Source organism: Scyliorhinus torazame, chromosome 18 (assembly GCF_047496885.1).
Source record: "Scyliorhinus torazame isolate Kashiwa2021f chromosome 18, sScyTor2.1, whole genome shotgun sequence".
In the NCBI taxonomy this organism is placed as follows: Eukaryota; Metazoa; Chordata; class Chondrichthyes; order Carcharhiniformes; family Scyliorhinidae; genus Scyliorhinus; species Scyliorhinus torazame.
Window position 1 is genome coordinate 81,065,167 of NC_092724.1, and position 22,057 is coordinate 81,087,223.

The following is a 22,057-nucleotide window of genomic DNA, read 5'->3' on the forward strand; positions in this document are numbered from 1 at the left end:
GGAGAGACAGCCGGGAGAGTGAAAACAGCGTGAGAGGAGAGACAGCCGGGACAGTGAAAACAGCGCGACAGGAGAGACAGCTGGGAGAGTGAAAACAGCGCGGGAGGAGAGACAGCCGGCACATTGAAAACAGCGCGGGAGGAGAGACAGCCGGGACAGTGAAAACAGCGCGGGAGGAGAGACAGCCGGCACAGTGAAAACAGCGCGGGAGGAGAGACAGCCGGCACATTGAAAACAGCGCGGGAGGAGAGACAGCCGGGACAGTGAAAACAGCGTGGGAGGAGAGACAGCCGGGAGAGTGAAAACAGCGCGGGAGGAGAGACAGCCGGCACATTGAAAACAATGCGGGAGGAGAGACATTGAAAACAGCGCGAGAGGAGAACGACCCGTGACATTGAAAACAGCGCGGGAGGAGAGACAGCCGGGAGAGTGAAAACAGCGCGGGAGGATAGACAGCTGGCACATTGAAAACAATGCGGGGGGAGAGACAGCTGGGAGAGTGAAAACAGCGCGAGAGGAGAGACAGCTGGGAGAGTGAAAACAGCGCATGAGGAGAGACAGCCGGCACATTGAAAACAGTGCGGGAGGTTGGCCCACTGAAGGATAGGCAAGGGAATCTTTGTGGAGCCAGAGGAAATGGGCGAGGTACTAAATGAATACTTTGCATCAGTATTCACCAAAGAGAAGAAATTGGTAGATGTTGAGTCTGGAGATGAGTGTGTAGATAGCCTGGGTCACATTGAGATCCAAAAAGACGAGGTGTTGGGTCTCTTAAAAAATATTCAGGTAGATAAGTCCCCAGGGCCTGATGGGATCTACCCCAGAATACTGAAGGAGGCTGGAGACGAAATTGCTGAGGCCTTGACAGAAATCTTTGGATCCTCACTGTCTTCCGGTGATGTCCCGGAGGACCGGAGAATAGCCAATGTTGTTCCTCTGTTTAAGAAGGGTAGCAAGGATAATCCAGGGTACTACAGGCCGGTGAGCCTTACTTCAGTGGTAGGGAAATTACTGGAGAGAATTCTTCGAGACAGGATCTACTCCCATTTGGAAGCAAATGGATGTATTAGTGAGAGGCAGCATGGTTTTGTGAAGGGGAGGTCATGTCTCACTAACTTGATAGAGTTTCTCGAGGAGGTCACTAAGATGATTGATGCAGGTAGGGCAGTGGATGTTGTCTATATGGACTTCAGTAAGGCCTTTGACAAGGTCCTTCATGGTAGACTAGTACAAAAGGTGAAGTCACACGGGATCAGGGGTGTGCTGGCAAGGTGGATACAGAACTGGCTAGGTCATAGAAGGCAGAGAGTAGCAATGGAAGGATGCTTTTCTAATTGGAGGGCTGTGACCAGTGGTGTTCCACAGGGATCAGTGCTGGGACCTTTGCTGTTTGTAGTATATATAAATGATTTGGAGGAAAATGTAACTGGTCTGATTAGTAAGTTTGCAGACGACACAAAGGTTGGTGGAATTGCGGATAGCGATGAGGACTGTCCGAGGATACAGCAGGATTTAGATTGTTTGGAGACTTGGGCAGAGAGATGGCAGATGGAGTTTAATCCGGACAAATGTGAGGTAATGCATTTTGGAAGGACTAATGCAGATAGGGAATATACAGTGAATGGTATTGAAAGCCAAAGAGATCTAGGAATACAGGTCCACAGGTCACTGAAAGGGGCAACACAGGTGGAGAAGGTAGTCAAGAAGGCATACGGCATGCTTGCCTTCATTGGCCGGGGCATTGAGTATAAGAATTGGCAAGTCATGTTGCAGCTGTATAGAACCTTAGTTAGGCCACACTTGGAGTATAGTGTTCAATTCTGGTCGCCACACTACCAGAAGGATGTGGAGGCTTTAGAGAGGGTGCAGAAGAGATTTACCAGAATGTTGCCTGGTATGGAGGGCATTAGCTATGAGGAGCGGTTGAATAAACTCGGTTTGTTCTCACTGGAACGAAGGAGGTTGAGGGGCGACCTGATAGAGGTCTACAAAATTATGAGGGGCATAGACAGAGTGGATAGTCAGAGGCTTTTCCCCGGGGTAGAGGGGTCAATTACTAGGGGGCATAGGTTTAAGGTGAGAGGGGCAAGGTTTAGAGTAGATGTACGAGGCAAGTTTTTTACGCAGAGGGTAGTGGGTGCCTGGAACTCGCTACCGGAGGAGGTGGTGGAAGCAGGGACGATAGTGACATTTAAGGGGCATCTTGACAAATACATGAATAGGATGGGAATAGAGGGATACGGACACAGGAAGTGTAGAAGATTGTAGTTTAGTCGGGCAGCATGGTCGGCACGGGCTTGGAGGGCCAAAGGGCCTGTACCTGTGCTGTACATTTCTTTGTTCTTTGTTCTTTGTAGATCGTACAAAAGCCTCCTTTTTATTTTTGACGAGGTTCACAATATCTCTCGTTATCCAAGGCTCCCTAAACTTCCCATACTTATCCTTCGTTCTCTCTGGAACATGACTTTCCTGAATCTGAATCAACTGTCACTTGAAAGACTCCCACATGTCCGATGTTGATTTACCATCCAACATCTGTACCCAATCTAAATCCTTCAATTCCTGTCTAATGTTATCGGAATTTGTCTTTCCCCAGTTTAACACCTTAATGTGAGGGTTACCCTCATCCCTATTCAAAAGTACCCTAAATCCTACGGAATTGTGGCCACTACTCCCAAAATGTTCCCCTACTGAAACCTCAGCCACCTGTCCAGGCTCATTCCCCGATACCAGATCCAGTACTGCCCCGTCCCTAATTGGACAATCTACATATTGCATCAAGAAGCCTTACTGGATAAACCTTACAAACTCTGCCCCATCCAAACCCCTAGCACTAAGTGAGCCCCAGTCAATATTGGGGAAATTAAAATCCCCTACCACGACAACCCGGTTACCTTAGCACCTATCCAAAATCCCTCTACCTACCTGCTCCTATATCGCTTGCTGGCAGTTGGGGGGCCTGGAATAAAAGCCCAACATTGTGATTTCCCCCTTCCTGTGCCTGAGCTCTACCCAGATTGCCTCATTGTATGAGCGCTCTGGGGTGTTCTCCCGCAATACGGCTGTAATATTCTCCTTAACCAGTAATGCTACTCCCCCACCCCTTTTACATCCCCCCTCTATCCCTCCTGAAGCATCTATATCCTCCAACATTCAGTTGCCAATCCTGCCCTTCCCCTAGGGCAGCACGGTAGCACAGTGGGTAGCATTGTTGTTTCACAGCTCCAGGATCCCAGGTTCGATTCCTGGCTTGGGTGGAGTCTACATGTTCTCTCTATGTCTGTGTGGGTTTCCTCCAGCTGCTCCGGTTTCCTCCCTCAAGTCCCGAAAGACATGCTGTTAGGTAATTTTGACACTCTGAATTCTTTCCCTGTATATCCAACAGGCGCCAGAATGTGGCAACTAGGACTTTTCACAGTAACTTCATTGCGGTGTTAATGTATGCCTACTTGTGACAATAAAGGTTATTATTAACCAAGTTTCTGTGATAGCCATAACATTACAAATGTTTCTTGATACCATTTGTAAGCTACCTTGTCATTCAATGGTAAGTTGTTCCTCAACTCCGGAACTCTGTGAAACATCATTCCCTGACTCCCTCCCTTGCTCTTTCATTTTCAGGCACTTTACTACCTCAACGCTGAGGTAAAATTCAACAATTTCAGATTGTAAACTCTGCTCCCATTTTTTTACCTTTTTGTTTTGCTTTTGGATGTCAGCTGCTGGTGTAGATTCTGGTTTTCACATTCACACCTCATCTAAACCCATCTTATGTTTCTTTGCGTGTCCCATTACCATCTCTATTTGCACCATCATCATTTAAATCATTTAATCTCCTTTGTCTTCCACCCAATCAGGGACTTTACTTTTCCCCCTTTCCTCCCTTCCTTCTCTTTTGTCTTTCTTAAAAGCTTGTTACAGCTTGTCTGGAAGTACAGTTCCATTGTTTCTCACACAATAGATATGGCCAGACCTGCTGAGCATTTTTTAAAATAATTTCCTGTTTTACTTCCAAATTCCCAGCACCTGCTGGACTTTGCTCTGCTCAATTTTGACATGTGTTGTCTGATCACTCTGTGGATGCAGTCTTTTTTCACTCATTGCTGTATATCTATTTTTTTATTTCAGGATCTGAAAGCTCATTTGTCTCTTAATGCAGCGAGCACTCACAAACTGATACAAAAGTTTTATGCCAAGAAAATCCAACAACAGGTGAGTAGTGTAGTACTAATTGAAGTGTGAAAGTCCAACTGAGAGGGCAGCAACATTGTAAGCTCTGGGTGAAAACCAAGGTAGTTCAAACTTCTGTCAAAAGGTTAGTAATCAAACACATTGGGAATGTTTTTTGAATTGACATTGGGAAACAGGAACCAGGACAGTTTCTGGGTCCTGAACCTGCCCCCAGCAGAAACGTGATGTTGAGATGCTGCCGTTGGACAGCGGTGAGCACAGCAAGAAGTCTTATAACACCAGGTTAAAGTCCAACAGGTTTGTTTTGAATCACTAACTTTCTAAGCACAGCTCCTTCCGCAGGTGAATGAAGAGGTGGGTCAAAGCTTTGTCTATATATATGTTTCTGGAACCCACCTCTTCATTCACCTGAGGAAGGAGCTGTGCTCCGAAAGCTAGTGATTCGAAACAAACCTGTTGGACTTTAACCTGGTGTTGTAAGACTTCTTACTGTGCCCAGCAGAAACAGTCAGTGACCTAGGTTTCATCCCCTTAAGTTGCATGGAGACAGATTCCCTGACCAATTATGGGTGGAAGTTGGGGGGGGGGGGATCGGGAAACTGCACACCAATAATTTTGGGCTCCTTCGCACCTGAAACTTCTGCCCAATGCTATTGATAATCATAAGCTCACAGCGTAGGTTCCAGCGATGTATTCTCTAATTTGTTTATATGTTTACAGCTCATGATATTGACTGTCATTAATCACAACAATTTACATTTGTATTGCAACTTCAATGTTCCAAGGTATTTCATAGAGAGAGGAGACGAAAGAAAATAGATACTAATCCAAAGCAGTCATAGGAAAGGGAACCAAAGGCTAAGTGGCCTATAATAACGGTTTTAAAGGAAGAAGAGGGAAGTGTTGAGGCAGAGGAATCAGAGGACAGGAAATCAGAATATGGAGCCGATGAGGTTGATGATATGGCTGCCCATGGAGAGGTGAAGGGTGGAACGTAAGCACCAGAGGCCACTGTCAGAGGAACAGTGTTTGGGGGAACCTTATGGAGCTGTACAGCTTATACAGTATGGGAGGTGCCAGTTCATGGATGAATTTAAATAGAAGGGCGCAGAAATTAATCTGGGTATGTTTTGTGGTGGTGTGGCCCCTTTAAGGGGTGGCAGGCCAGGTGACCGGCTCAGGGCCAATTGCCTGCGAGTGTGTAAACCTCAGCCAATAGTGGGTTAATGCAGTGCCCTGGGAGCAGGAGCACAAACTGTAGAGATAAGACCCATCCTATTGTATTCTGTGCCCATAAAGATCTAGCAGCCTTTGCCTTTCCTTAATAAACCCTTTGTTACAACTGGAAGCTTTAGTGTTTCCCGAGTCACCACATTGGCTACAAGGTGAAAGGTTTGATCGTGCAAACCCTGAAAATCCTTGGAACCAGAAGCACACCAGTGGCTTGTAAAGAGCAAGAGGCCCATCTAGCTCAAGTTATCATGGAAGACCACAGACCCAGCTTCATGGGAACATGTTACAGCAAATCAAACTCAATTAACTGGAAATTTAAAAATTTTTAAATTTCCAACAGTATCCTTCAAAGATGTCTTGTGATGTCACGAGGATGTTTTACACAGCGAACTAGACCAGACTAAAGATGCAAAAGCCACAATTGACTCCGATCAGCATTCGACACCCAGCTTTTTTAGAGTTAGGCTAGTTCCCTATGCACTGCAGAAGAAAGTTCAAGCTGAGTTTAAGTGATTAGAAGCACTGGGCATAATCAGACTGGTTCAGTTTTCCAAGTGGGCAGTGTATTGTTCTTTGTGACTCTTGATATCAGGATGGATGTTGTAGTGTTCACAAAGACCACAGAAGGTAAGTTCATTAACAAAGCTAACATTTATTTGCACTACTTATTAAAGCTCAACCACTTACTCCTATAGCAAACAATAATCTAGTAACCTACAATCTACACTCTACTAACACAGGTCTCTACACTCTATCTAAAACTGTACTTGGATCTCTCTCACTGCTCCTTTGCTCTCCTCTCCAGCCTTCTCCCAGAAGTCTGTGAGTCAGTGCTTGATATATAGTTCTACATATAGCTCCAACTTGTGGTTAACTATGATATGACATTAACCCTTTGTATTCTGAACATTTCCCTTGTCACATCCCCCTTTCTTTGAGAAAAATGTCTGAAATTGTTTCTAATGTTTTATTTTACATACATTGTCAAGAATGCTTTCATACAGTTCATGCTTAGTTCATGCAAGTTTAGTTGATTAGGTGGTTATCTTCTCCTTTCTGACCTTCTCAATGCACCTGCAGTGTCATTGGAATTGTCTCTTGTCTGTTCCATGTGTTGTAGTTGGTAACAACGCTGCTGGTAAGTCAATGTTACAAAACATGGTGTCTGGGTTTGTTATAGTTGGCTCTGGAAACTTCAAGGAATTCATTACTTTTAACAATGCTCATGGATTTCTACGAAACACCAGGCCAGCCACAGTTTGTATCACATACGATCATGGTGCAACCTCATTTAACATCTTTGCAACGTCTGACTAACAACCATTTGGATTTCTTATCCTAACGACATCTCCATGTTTGGAATTGTTATGGCAGGCAATGTTGTATGAATATTCCTTCCCATGAGCATCTGGGCAGATGACAATTCTGATGACAAAGGAGTAGCTCTGTAGCTTAACAGCGCTAGCACAAAATTATTTTTGTCATCAAGTGCCATTTTGAACAATTGTTTTATTATTCCGACTCCTTTCTTCTTTCTCATTTGATTGGGGATACATACATAGATACATACATAGAAAATAGGAGCCTTTTGACCCTTCGAGCCTGCTCCGCCATTCATCACGATCATGGCTGATCATCTAACTCAATAGCCTAATCCTGCTTTCTCCCCATAGCCTTTTATCCCATTCTCCCCAAGTGCTATATCCAGCCGCCTCTTGAATATGTTTTAGCATCAATTACTTCTTGTGGTAATGAATTCCACAGGCTCACCACCCTGTGTGAAGAAATGTCTCCTTATCTCTACTCAACGGACTAGAGGTAACGTGTTGGAAGTTGTACCCTTCTGCAAATGACAACCATTCCCAACTACTGAAACAGGGTCCATTATCCGTCATGACTTCAGGATAATTGCAATAGTAATCAATGATTATTAAATAATCATTCCCTCTGAAATAGAACAGGTCCATCAGACCCTTTGACCATGGGTTTGTGACAATTTCACTTGCTACAAAGGTTTCTTTACACCGGCATGGTTGATGTGTTTGACAGACACTACTACACTCTTGCAAGTAGTAGTAAACATCTCTATTGATGCCCGGCCAATATACTGACAGCCTGGCACGTTTTCGACACTTCTCTCTCCCTTGATTCTCTTCATGTATCTTTTCTAGAATACTTGTTCGTAGGCAGGAAGGTATTACAATTCTGTCTCCTTTCAACAGGAATCCATTTATAACCGTCAGGTCATTCTTGATACTTTGAAAACTGTTACAACTGCCATTAGGCCATCCTTCTCTTAGGTTTTTGATCACCAGTTGAAGTATTGTGACTTTTTCAGTTTCATCCCGTATTAAACTTAGCTTTTCATCAGACACGGGTAACATGTCTGTGACAAATGTGGCATGTGCTTCCACATTGAGTACTACTTCTGATGCTTTCTCATCATTGTAACTTATAGCTCTTGACAATGCATCTGCAACAACTAATTCTTTGCCAGGGGTATAGACTAACGTGAAGTCGTATCTTTATAGTTACATCATCTTGCGCTGAAGTCTCGGAGACATGTCATTGAGATCGTTCTTTATTCTTAACATAGAACATACAGTGCAGAAGGAGGCCATTCGACCATTCGAGTCTGCACCGACCCACTTAAGCCCTCTCTTCCACCCTATCCCCGTAACCCAACAACCCCTCCTAACCTTTTTGGTCACTAAGGGCAATTTATCATGGCCAACCCACCTAACCTGGACGTCTTTGGACTGTGGGAAGAAACCGGAGCACCCGGAGGAAACCCACGCAGACATGGGGAGAACGTGCAGACTCCGCACAGACAGTGACCCAGCGGGGAATCGAACCTGGGACCCTGGCGCTGTGAAGCCACAGTGCTATCCACTTGTGCTACCGTGCTGCCGGTATTATGTTGACCAGAGGATGATAATCTGTTTCCACAAGTATGGTAGGCCATACTTTGCTTATGCTCGTTAACAGACCTAGGCATTCTTTTTCTATCTGTGCATATCTCTGTTCTATCTGCGTCGTAGCGGGAGATGCAAACGCAACTGATTTCCATAGATCATCTGTACCAAAACTGCACCAATGCCATTCTGACTGGCATCTGTTGATATTTGTGTTTCCTTCGTGGAATCAAAAAATGCTAAGACCAGAGCTGTAGTTAGTGACGATTTTGTGTCTTGCCACTCAGCTGCATGCTGAGGTGTCCTCAGAAATTCAACCTTCTTTTTAATCAGATATCTTAAAGCTGCTGTTCTGCTGGACAGATTGGGAATAAACTTGCCCATAAAATTAACTACACTCAGCATCGTAGAATTTCCTTCTTATCCATCTGATCGATGGCATGAATCTTAGCTTGATCTGGTTGTACACCTTCTTTTGATATGACATCTCCAAGAAATTTTACTTTCTGGATGCCAAATTGACACTTTTCTCTGTTCAGCTTCAAACCATAGGAATTAACTTTTGTTCGGACTTTCAGAAGCCTTTCACAGTGTTCTTCCGAAGTGGACCATATGATCACATCATCTACATACACACGAACACCTGGTATTTCTTCAATGATGGTCTCCATCGCATGGTGGAAGATCTCGGGACTTGATATTATGCCGAAAGGTAATCGGTTGAAACAATATCGGCCAAAGGGAGTGTTAAAGGTACACAATTTTCTGCTTCTACTATCCAGATGTAGTTGCCAGAATCCCTTGGAAGCATCCAATTTTGTGAAATACTTGGCCATTTCTGCTGTTAACTCTTCTCTTTTAGGTATGGGATAGTACTCTCTTCTTATTTCTTATGGCGTACAGTTCTGGTCACCTCATTATAGGAAGGACGTGGAAGCAGAGGAGATTTACCAGGATGTTGCCTGGTATGGAGGAAAATCTTATGAGGAAAGGCTGATGGACTTGAAGTTGTTTTCGTTAGAGAGAAGAAGGCTAAGAGGAGACTTAATAGAGGCAAACAAAATGATCAGAGGGTTAGATAGGGTGGACAGTGAGAGCCTTCTCCCGCGGATGGAAATGGCTAGCACGAGGGGACATAGCCTTAAACTGAGGGGTAATAGATATAGGGCAGAGGGCAGAGGTAGGTTCTTTACGCAAAGAGTGGTGAGGCCGTGGAATGCCCTACCTGCAATAGTAGTGAACTCGCCAACATTGAGGGCATTTAAAAGTTTATTGGATAAGCATATGGATGATAATGGCATAGTGTAGGTTAGATGGCTTTTGTTTTTTGACTTCCCATGTCGGTGCAACATCGTGGGCCGAAGGGCCTGTACTGCGCTGTATCGTTCTATGTTCTATTATGTTATTATTTAAATCTTTCAGATTTCAATTCTGGTCGCCACACTACCAGAAGGATGTGGAGGCTTTAGAGAGGGTGCAGAAGAGATTTACCAGAATGTTGCCTGGTATTGAGGCCTTAGCTATGAGGAGCGGTTGAATAAACTCGGTTTGTTCTCACTGGAACGAAGGAGGTTGAAGGGCGACCTGATAGAGGTCTACAAAATTATGAGGGGCATAGACAGAGACAGAGGCTTTTCCCTGGGGTAGAGGGGTCAATTACTAGGGGGCATAGGTTTAAGGTGAGAGGGGCAAGGTTTAGAGTAGATGTACGAGGCAAGTTTTTTACGCAGAGAGTAGTGGGTGCCTGGAACTCGCTACCGGAGGAGGTGGTGGAAGCAGGGACGACAGTAACATTTAAGGGGCATCTTGACAAATACATGAATAGGATAGGAATAGAGGGATACGGACCCAGGAAGTGTAGAAGATTGTAGTTTAGTCGGGCAGCATGGTCGGCACGGGCTTGGAGGGCTGAAGGGCCTGTTCCTGTGCTGTACATTTCTTTGTTCTTTGTTTTACGCACTTTTGCTATGTGCGTAAACCAAATGGGGACTAAACACACCATAGAGCTTACCCAGTCTGTCGGCTCAGTCACCTTTTGATATGATATTGCATTGTTGCACTCGATCTAACTCACCCTTGAGACGGTCTCTTAATGGCGCTGGCGCGCTTCTGGGTGCATATATCATTTTTGAGTTTAATGCTGTACGTGAATGGTAAGGTGCCCATTCCACTAAAGACATGCTTGAAGTTGCTCAATATGTCCTCAATTCTATCATTCAGTGAGCCATTTAAATCTCTGGCTGTGTATATTCGTTGTACAAAATTTAATTTAATGCATTCATCTACCCCAATTCGTGATGACTTCGTATCATCCTCAATTTCAAAGTCCAATGGCATACAGATGTCACTATTCTGTACCGTGAGGCAGCAGGAACCTTTTCATCAGTATTGCGTTCCCATTGTAGCCTGTCAACCTACAGTTTGATTTTTTAGTTCTTGGAATCTTATGCACTTTTTTTAGATCTGCCTCTTTGATTAAATTTGCATGTGCACACATATCCAGCTTGAATGGAACATCAGACCCATTAATATTAAGTGTTACAGTCTAATTTTTAATTAAATCGGAGCGTTGAGATATTTTTTTATCATCAGTGTCCATTAACTCTGGTTATCGCTTCTACCATGTAGTTATCCTGCAGATAACTTGGAGGAATCATTATTTGAAGTTACATTTTTTTCTTCATGTCCTTCATTTTGTGTACTCTGTATGTTTTTATATGTATGGAATGATTGTTTTAGAGTTGTTTGCCGGTATCTCTGAAGCAAAATGGCATCGTGAGGCAAAATTTGATGCATTGCAAGCATTTCTTTCCTTTCGCAGGAGAATTTTTTCTTTAGTGGGCGTTAACACAGGGTGTGCAGTTCATCACACTCGTGATGTCATTTTTAAAATGGAGACCATCAGTGGCATGCTGTCTTTTGAACTGCGCCACAGTGTTATTAGTGTCGGCCACGTTTCCCGAGTTCGCGCCTTTTTCATATTCGTTTGTGGATTGCTCACTGGCCTTGCAACGATTTACGGCTTCTTCTAATGGCAAAATCGGTCACCGTAGTAATCTTTCTCGCAATCGCTCATCATATATACCAAACTCTATTTGATCCCGCAGCATCGAATCCGCAATGGAGGAAAAATTACAGGACTGTGCTCTCAGTCTTAAATCAGTTATAAACTAATCTATCGATTCTCCTTTAAGCTGCAGCCTTTTTCTGAACGTGTAACGCTCATACGTTTCATACACCTGCACTTTGCAATGAACATAAAATTTGTCCACAACCCGTTCAAATTTTTTCTTATTCTCACTGTCTGTGAATTCAAAGGAATTAAATAATTCTAATGCTTGCGGTCCAGCTAAATTGAGGAGATGCACAATTTTTCGATGGTCAGGAGCTGATTCTAACACAGAAGCAGATAAAAAAAACTTCAGATTGCTGTTTGAAATGTTTCCAGTTTAGACTTAGTTTACCGGTCGTCCTAAAGTTTTCTGGCTTTTTCAGACCTTCCATCTTACGATCAGTAACTTGGTGCTGTCTCTGAGATCTATGTAGCGGAATGATTGTTCTTTTTTTTTTCTCGAAGCTAAACTCACTTTCTAAACTCACTGTTCACTTTTAGGAACACACTCCTGGTACCATGCGGTGTTCTTTGTGATTCTTTTATCAGGATGAATGTTGTAGTGTTCACAAAGACCACAGAAGCTAAGTTCATTAACAAAGCTAACATTTATTTACACTACTTATTAAAGCTCTCCCACTTACTGCTATAGTAAACAAGAATCGAGTAATCTACACTCTACTAATACTAGTCTCTACACACACTATCTATAACTCTACTCGGATCTCTCTTTATCATTCCACCAGCTACTGAAGAAACACCAACAGTAGCAATAGAGGGAGCCCAAGAGGAAGCTTTTTGCTTGATGAAATAACCTTTGCAATCCCTGAACCTTCTAGTTTACTTGGACCCTGGGAACCCGATTGTTCTCACATGTGATGCATCTTCTTACGGGATAGGGTTGGTATTATGCCATAAGATGGGTATGGTTCCAAGGGCCCATCGTATTTGCCTCAACGACCCTTTCAGAGCGAAATTAAGCTAAAATCGAGAGGGTTTAGCAGTCATATACAATGGGAAGAAATTCCACCAAAATGTGTACAGACAGTGATAGTCACCAACTATAAGCAGCGACTGGGACTTTTGAGAGAGAACAAACCAATACCACAAACCAGCAAGGGTGCAGCATTCGGCTTTGTTGCTGGTGGCCTACAGCTATGCCTTTCAGCACATACCTAGCACACAGATTGCCAACGGAGATGTATTGAGCCGACTCCCCCTACCAAAAAGTGTGCCACCACCATCAGTAGCCCAGGAGATCAGATTGGCCTTGAATTTCCTGGATATCTTGCCAGTAGGGGCTGGTCAGACATGCAGTCTGAACTCAGCTCCGAGTGGAAAGAAACCTGCAGCAAAACATTTGGTTAACAATTCAGATTCTCATTCAAAGGGGCAGGAGCATAGATCGGGAAAAATACAGAGGTCACAATGGTGCAGGAGGGGAAAAACAGCAGCTGAAATATATCGATGCGACATTGTATAGGAGTATATCTAAACTGCCCTGGGAATGTTGGATGAAGTAGACATGTATTTTAAAAAATAAATTTAGAGTACCCAATTCTTTTTTTCCAATTCAGGAACAATTCAGCGTAGCCAATCCACCTACCCTACACATCTTTGGGTTGTGGGGGTGAGACCCACGCACACACTGGGAGAATGTGCAAACTCCACACGGACAGTGACCCGGGGCTAGGATCGAACCCGGGTCCTCTGTGCCATGAGGCAGCTGTGCTAACCACTGTGCCACCGTGCTGCCACAATGTACAATGTATATGTATTAAACTATTTGTATTCGTGGTAAAATTTTAAATGGTTTCTCTTGTGATAATTGAAAGAGCTTATAAGGAATAACAGATGTCCTGGGACTGTTTAGCACAGGGCTAAATCACTGGCTTTGAAAGCAGACCAAGGCAGGCCAGCAGCACAGTTCGATTCCCGTAATAGCCTCCCCGAACAGGCGCCGGAATGTGGCGACTGGGGGCTTTTCACAGTAACTTCATTTGAAGCCTACTTGTGACAATAAGCAATTTTCATTTTCATTTCATTCATTTCATTTCATTTCACTGTTGATACTGCAAATAAAGAGTTGGATTTTCCCAGAAGGACATGTGTTCAAGTTATCATAGATGTCATAGAATCTCAGTGCTGAAGGAGGCCATTTGGCCCATCAAGTCTGCACCGGTCCTTGGAAAGTGCATTCTACTTAAGCCCACCCCTCCACCCTATTCCCTTAATTTAGTAACCCCATCTAACCTTTTTGAACACTAAGGGGCAATTTAGCAAGGCCAATCCACCTAACCTGCACGTCTTTGGACCGTGGGAGGAAACCGGAGCACCCGGAGGAAACTCAGGCAGACACGGGGAGAATGTGCAAACTCCACAAAGACAGTCACCCAAAGCCAGAATTGAACCCGGTCCCTGGAGCTTTGAGACAGCAGTGCCACCATGCTGCCCTGTAAGTGTGTCCTGAAAGTCTGTCCTGAGTTTCAAGTAGGCTCTCATTTTTAAAAATAAATTTAGAGTACCCAATTTTTTTTTTTCCCAATTAAGGGGCAATTTAGCATGGTCAATCCACCTAACCTGCGCATCTTTGGGTTATGGGAGTGAAACCCACGCAGACATGTGGAGAATGTGCAAACTCCACACGGACAGTGACCCAGGGCTGGGATTCAAACCCTGGTCCTCAGTGCCGTAGTCGCAGTGCTAACCACTGTGCCACATGCCGCAGTGGCTCTCATTTTAATTGTCTGACCTCAGCCTCCAGCACTATTTCCAGAAAGCTCAGATTAACTGGAGGAACAAGACCACACCAGTCACCCGAAGCCTGAATTGAACCCGGAACCCTGGAGCTGTGAAGCAGCTGTGCTAACCACTATGCTAAACCTTGAAGAACAAAAAGATTAGTTATCCCATTTCCCTCTAACTGTTCCTCCATTCTTTTTAAAGACTGCCAATGAATGTTCCAAATATGGTGCCGTGACCATAAAGGTCTTCTACGACAATCAAGTAAAAAGACTTCATGTTGAAATCCTCAATGCCGTTAACCTCATTGCACTGGATTCTAATGGTAAGAAAGGAGGTGATGTTTCTGGCTGATGAGATAATGGTGCAATTGAACCAAATGGAACTAGTCCCAGCGCGAGCCTGTTTAGCTGCGTGTTTCCCGGCGCTCACAACGGGGAACGGCCACCGAGGTCGCATTTTGTCCTGTTTTCTGTACTGAGGAGACTCGCTTTCTGGAGCTTAAATTTAAAAATGGCGTCCCGATCTCTTGACCCCGACACATCCTCTGAACCCCACTAAGCACCAACTCATTGTAAGGGTGTAACCCACCCCCCCACACCAGGGCAGCCCCTGGCCTGATCATCACCGGGCAAAAAAAAAAGCCACCTGGACACCTTAGCAGTGCCAGGCTGGCACCCATGTGGCACTAGTGCCAGGGTACAATTCTGCCCAGAGAGTGCATGCAGCTATGCAGCTGGGGGCTCCAAACCCCACGGGGACTCCCACAAGTTCCATTCCGTCTGGTCCCCGTTTGTGGAAACCAGTATTGAACGGTGCTTGCCCGAGACTAGCTGTCTCTCTCTAGTATACAGATTTGTCAAAAGATGATCCCGCCCACAATGGCAGGCTTCACATCGCGACGTCTTGCGAGATCATGTTAGATCTCGCAAAGTGTGTAGAGCCCCAGATACATCCCGGGAACAGGGTCCCCTGACAGTTGAAGGCCATGTTGCTCCGTGGTGCGCTGCTTTTCGGGCACAGTGTGGCGAGTAGATTGCGCCCATTTTTTCATGTCATTTCAATCTTAATTTTTTTCTAATTATATCCCATCTCTCACTGTGCAGGTACCAGCGATCCATTTGTGGAGCTGACTCTGGAACCTAAGCACATCTTCCCACTGGTAGAGAGCAAAACTACTCAGCGCAAAGATAATGACCTCAACCCACTCTTCGATGAGGTTTTTGAATTCAGGTACATTGAATCATAGAATGGTTATAGTGCAGAAGGAGCTATTCAGCCCTTGCATCCTCACTCGCTTTCTGTGAGTCCCACTTCCCTGCTCTTCCCTTTAGCCCTGCAAGGCTTTTTTCTTCAGATAATAGAATCTGCCTTCACCACATTTTCAGGTACTGCATGGACAGCTGCATGAAAGTTTTTCCTCATCTCACCTTGAATCTCTGTTTTCTGGATCTCAACCTTTTTACCAATTAGAAAAGTTTTTCCATCGCCACTCATGAATTTTATCTGTCAAATCTTCTCTCAACCTTCTCTTATCCCAGGAGAACAACCCCAGCTTCCGCAATCTGTCCTTATAATTGAAGTTCCTGATCCCCAGAACCAGTAATTGAAGTTCCTCATCCCTTGAACCATTCTCGTGCATCTTTTCTGCATTGGACTCAATGATCCAGTTGAGGCCGAAACAGGTTCTCCAATTGATCACCGTAACTTACTTGCTTTTATGCTTTGTGCCTCTATTTGTAAAGGCTTCCTTCTCAGCCTGCCTTGCCACCTTCAATGATTTGTGAACATATATCCCCAGGAACCTCTGCTCGTGGGCCCCATTAGAATTGTACCCTTTATTTTGTATTGCCTTTTCTTGTTCTTCTTACCCAAATGTCAAGGAAAACCCTAAGGCCTTTTACACATATGTGAGAAATATGAGAATGACTAGAGCGAGGGTAGGTCCGATCAAGGACAGTAGCGGGAGATTGTGTATTGAGTCTGAAGAGATAGGAGAGGTCTTGAATGAGTACTTTTCTTCTGTATTTACAAATGAGAGGGGTGATATTGTTGGAGAGGACAGTGTGAAACAGATTGGTAAGCTCGAGGAAATACTTGTTAGGAAGGAAGATGTGTTGGGCATTTTGAAAAACTTGAGGATAGACAAGAGCCCCGGGCCTGACGGGATATATCCAAGGATTCTATGGGAAGCAAGAGATGAAATTGCAGAGCCGTTGGCAATTATCTTTTCGTCCTCACTGTCAACAGGGGTGGTACCAGGGGATTGGAGAGTGGCGAATGTCGTGCCCCTGTTCAAAAAAGGAACTAGGGATAACCCTGGGAATTACAGGCCAGTTAGTCTTACTTCGGTGGTAGGCAAAGTAATGGAAAGGGTACTGAAGGATAGGATTTCTGAGCATCTGGAAAGACACTGCTTGATTAGGGATAGTCAGCACGGATTTGTGAGGGGTAGGTCTTGCCTTACAAATCTTATTGAATTCTTTGAGGAGGTGACCAAGCATGTGGATGAAGGTAAAGCAGTGGATGTAGTGTACATGGATTTTAGTAAGGCATTTGATAAAGTTCCCCATGGTAGGCTTCTGCACAAAGTAAGGAGGCATGGGATAGTGGGAAATTTGGCCAGTTGGATAACGAACTGGCTAACCGATAGAAGTCAGAGAGTGGTGGTGGATGGCAAATATTCAGCCTGGATCCCAGTTACCAGTGGTGTACCGCAGGGATCAGTTCTGGGTCCTCTGCTGTTTGTGATTTTCATTAATGACTTGGATGAGGGAGTTGAAGGGTGGGTCAGTAAATTTGCAGACGATACGAAGATTGGTGGAGTTGTGGATAGTAAGGAGGGCTGTTGTCGGCTGCAAAGAGACATAGATAGGATGCAGAGCTGGGCTGAGAAGTGGCAGATGGAGTTTAACCCTGAAAAGTGTGAGGTTGTCCATTTTGGAAGGACAAATATGAATGCGGAATACAGGGTTAACGGTAGAGTTCTTGGCATTGTGGAGGAGCAGAGAGACCTTGGGGTCTATGTTCATACATCTTTGAAAGTTGCCACTCAAGTGGATAGAGCTGTGAAGAAGGCCTATGGTGTGCTCGCGTTCATTAACAGAGGGATTGAATTTAAGAGCCGTGAGGTGATGATGCAGCTGTACAAAACTTTGGTAAGGCCACATTTGGAGTACTGTGTACAGTTCTGGTCGCCTCATTTTAGGAAGGATGTGGAAGCTCTGGAAAAGGTGCAAAGAAGATTTACCAGGATGTTGCCTGGAATGGAGAGTAGGTCTTACGAGGAAAGGTTGAGGGTGCTAGGCCTTTTCTCATTAGAGCGGAGAAGGATGAGGGGCGACTTGATAGAGGTTTATAAGATGATCAGGGGAATAGATAGAGTAGACAGTCAGAGACTTTTTCCCCAGGTGGAACACACCATTACAAGGGGACATAAATTTAAGGTGAAAGGTGGAAGATATAGGAGGGATATCAGAGGTAGGTTCTTTACCCAGAGAGTAGTGGGGGCATGGAATGCACTGCCTGTGGAAGTAGTTGAGTCGGAAACATTAGGGACCTTCAAGCAGCTGTTGGATAGGTACATGGATTACGGGAAAATGATATAGTGTAGATTTATTTGTTCTTAAGGGCAGCACGGTAGCATTGTGGATAGCACAATTGCTTCACAGATCCATGGTCCCAGGTTCGATTCCGGCTTGGGTCATTGTCTGTGCGGAGTCTGCACGTCCTCCCCGTGTCTGCGTGGGTTTCCTCCGGGTGCTCCGGTTTCCTCCCACAGTCCAAAGATGTGCGGGTTAGGTGAATTGGCCAATGATAAATTGCCCTTAATGTCCAAATTGCCCTTGGTGTTGGGTGGAGGTGTTGAGTTTGGGTAGGGTGCTCTTTCCAAGAGCTGGTGCAGACTCGGGGGGCCGAATGGCCTCCTTCTGCACTGTAAATTCAATGATAATCTATGATTAATCTAGGACAAAGGTTCGGCACAACATCGTGGGCCGAAGGGCCTGTTCTGTGCTGTATTTTCTATGTTCTATGTTCTATGTATCACGTCACATTTAACTGCATTAAATTTCATCTGCCACATGTCTGGCCAAACCATCTATGATGTGGAGATGCCGGCATTGGACTGGGGTGAGCACAGTAAGAAGTCTTACAACACCAGGGTAAAGTCCAACAGGTTTGTTTCAAACATTAGCTTTCGGAGCACTGCTCCTTCACCATCATTTTTAAAAAACACTTTCATGGAATCAAAAAACAAAGAACAAAGAAAAGTACAGCTCAGGAACAGGCCCTTCGGCCCTCCAAGCCCGTGCCGACCATGCTGCCCGACTAAACTACAATTTTCTACACTTCCTGGGTCCGTATCCCTTTATTCCCATCCTATTCATGTATTTGTCAAGATGCCCCTTAAATGTCACTATCGTCCCTGCTTCCACCATCTCCTCCGGCAGCGAGTTCCAGGCACCCACTACCCTCTGTGTAAGAAACTTGCCTCGTACATCTACTCTAAACCTTGCCCCTCTCACCTTAAACCTATGCCCCCTAGTAATTGACCCCTCTACCCTGGGGAAAAGCCTCTGACTATCCAATCTGTCTATGCCCCTCATAATTTTGTAGACCTCTATCAGATCACCCCCTCAACCTCCGTCGCTCCAGTGAGAACAAACCGAGTTTATTCAACCGCTCCTCGTAGCTAATGCCCTCCATACCAGGCAACATCCTCTCTAAAGCCTCCACATCCTTCTGGTAGTGTGGCAACCAGAATTGAACACTATACTCCAAGTGTGGCCTAACTAGCAGTGCTCTGAAAGCTAATGTTTGAAACAAACCTGTTGGACTTTAACCTGGTGTTGTAAGACTTCTTACTGTGCAAACCATCTATGTTCATTTCAGGTTTACCACTATCCTCTTCAGATCCCCCTCTTCCTTGGATTCTCAACCAGGTCTGTCATGGGCACCTTTTTCTGCATCATCTTAATCTCTAACCATTATGACTTCCAAGGAGCTCCCTGATGCCCACCTGGCACTCTCCCAATGCCCTCCCCCAACTCCCTCCGTGCGCTCTCCCGACGGCCTCCGTGCGCTCTCCCAATGCCTTCTGTGCTCTCCCACCGTCCACTGTGTGCTCCCCTGACGACCACCGTGCGCTCTCCGTGCGGTCTCCTTGCGCTCTGCCGATGCCCCAATGCACTCTCCCGGCACCCTTCCAGCAATCCCCAGAGCCATCTCCGCGAGCTCTCTGAGCCATCTCCGTGCGCTCTCCGATGCACTCCTGGCCACCTCCAGGTTATCTCTGTGCTCCCTCCGGGCTATCCCTGTTCTCCCTCCGGGTTATCTCTGTTCACCCTCCGGGCTATCTCTGTGCTACCTCCGGGTTATCTCTGTTCACCCTCCGGGCTATCTCTGTGCTACCTCCGGGTTATCTCTGTGCTACCTCCGGGCTATCCCTGTTCTCCCTCTGGGTTATCTCTGTTCACCCTCCGGGCTATCTCTGTGCTACCTCCGGGTTATCTCTGTTCACCCTCCGGGCTATCTCTGTGCTACCTCCGGGCTATCTCTGTGCGACTTCGGGTCTATCTCTGTGCGACTCCGAGTTATCTCTGTGCTCCCTCCGGGCTATCTCTGTGCTATCTCTGTGCGACTCCGGGCTATCTCTGTGCTACCTCCGGGCTACCTCTGTGCTACCTCCGGGCTACCTCTGTACTACCTCCGGGCTATCTCTGTTCTCCCTCCGGGCTATCTCTGTTCTCTCTCCGGGCTATCTCTGTTCACCCTCCGGGCTATCTCTGTTCTCCCTCCGGGCTATCTCTGTTCTCCCTCCGGGCTATCTCTGTTCACCCTCCGGGCTATCTCTGTGCGACTCCGGGCTATCTCTGTGCTCCCTCTGGATTATCTCTGTGCTCCCTCTGGATTATCTCTGTTCTCCCTCCGTGTTATCGTGCGAGGTGCAGTGGTTGCTGAGTGAGTGCTTGCTGAGAAGGGGAGTACATTTTTTAAAAAACTTACTGTTGGGAGTTTCCAGCTGAATCCGGTCGGAGTGAGGACAGAATGACTGCTGGGTAAGCAGTAAAGATTTAAATTGTTTGCGCAGGCCCATAACAGCTGATTGCTGTTCTCGTGTGGGGCGCAGTGGTTGCTGGTTATGTGTTTTAGTTTTACCTGTATTTAAGTTGGGCAGTTTCTAAACCCTGGACACTACACTTGTAGGGCCCCCCACCCTTACACCTCCTTTAACCTAAGGGGTAGAGTGAATAACAGGTTTGCTCTTTCTTTCTTTTTCTTTTTCTATCTAGAGGGGATGGCAGGGAAGGCAGTGCAATGTTCCCCTGCAGAATGTTTGAGGTGAGGGTCGCCGTCAGTGTCCCTGCTGATTTCACCTATGGGAAGTGCACCCATCTCCATCTCCTCAGAAACCGCGTTAGGCAACTGGAGCTGGAGCTGGATGAACTCCGGATCATTCAGGAGGCAGAGGTGGTCATATATAGTAGCTTCAGGGATGTAGTTACTCCGAAGAATCAAGATAGATGGGTGACAGTGAGAGGGGCTGGGAGGAAGCAGTCAGTGCAGGGATCCTCTGTGGTCGTTCCCCTCAGTAACAAGTATACCGTTTGGGATATTGTTCAGGGGGACGACCTACCAGGGGTAAACTACGGTGAACGGATCTCCAGCACTGAGTCCGTCCCTATGGCTCAGAAAGGAAGGGGGGAGAGCAGGAGAGCAATAGTTATTGGGGACTCGATAGTTAGAGGGACAGATAGACAAATCTGTGGCAGCGAAAGAGACTCACGGATGGTATGTTGCCTCCAGGGTGCCAGGGTCCGTGACGTCTCGGACCGTGTTTTCAGAATCCTTAAAAGGGAGGGGGAGCAGTCACAAGTCGTGGTACACATCGGTACCAACAACATAGGTAAGAGAAGGGACGGGGATTTAAAACAGGAATTTAGGGAGCTAGGGTGGAAGGTGAGAGCCAGGACAAACCATGTTGTCATCTCTGGTTTGTTGCCGGTGCCACATGCTAGTGAGGTGAGGAACAGGGAGAGGGTGCAGATAAACACGTGGCTGCAGGGATGGTGTAAGAGGGAGGGTTTCAGGCATGTGGATAATTGGAGCACATTCTGGGGACCTGTCCAGACAGGACGGTTTGCACCTGAACCAAAGGGGCACCAATATGCTGGGAGGGAAATTTGCTACGGCTCTTCGGGGGGGTCAAAACAAATTTGTCAGGGGGCTGGGAAAATGAGCTGTAGTCCAGAAGTTAGTGTCGAGAGTAGTGAGGTACTGAGGAGGGTATCAAGGTCGCAGGAGTGTACCGGCAGACAGAGAGGTGGGTTGACATGTGTCTACTTCAATGCAAGGAGCATCTGGAATAAGGTAGATGAACTTGGAGTGTGGATTGGTACTTGGGACTACGATGTTGTGGCCATTACGGAGACATGGTTAGAACAGAGACAGGAATGGTTGTTGGACGTACCGGGGTAAAGATGTTTCAGTAAGAGTAGGGAAGTTGGTAAAAGAGGTGGAGGAGTAGCATTGTTAATCAAGGATAGTTTAACGGCTGCAGAAAGGCAGTTTGAAGGGGATCTGCCTACTGAGGTAATATGGGCCGAAGTTAGAAATAGGAAAGGAGCGGTCACATTGTTAGGAGTTTTCGATAGGCCCCCAAATAGTAATAGAGATGTGGAGGAAGAAATTGCAAAAAGAGATTGCTATCTCTGTGCGACTCCGGTTTATCTCCGTGCTCCCTCCGGGCTATCTCTGTGCGACGCTGTTATCTCTGTGCGACTCCGGTCTATCTCTGTTCTCCCTCTGGGTTTTCTCTGTGCGACTCCGGTCTATCTCTGTGCTCCCTCGGGGCGACTCCGGG

At 45.9% G+C, this 22,057-nt stretch overlaps 1 protein-coding gene across 1 annotated transcript in view; it reads left to right on the forward strand.

Moving 5' to 3' along the window:
- Window positions 1-22,057, forward strand: part of LOC140394828 (protein unc-13 homolog D-like) — a 145,982-nt gene that overhangs the window by 51,411 nt on the left and 72,514 nt on the right. The window contains exons 4-6 of the mRNA XM_072482008.1: window positions 4,129-4,212; window positions 14,398-14,518; window positions 15,300-15,426. Coding sequence (XP_072338109.1) covers window positions 4,129-4,212; window positions 14,398-14,518; window positions 15,300-15,426 — 332 coding nt within the window. The remainder of the gene's footprint in view (window positions 1-4,128; window positions 4,213-14,397; window positions 14,519-15,299; window positions 15,427-22,057) is intronic.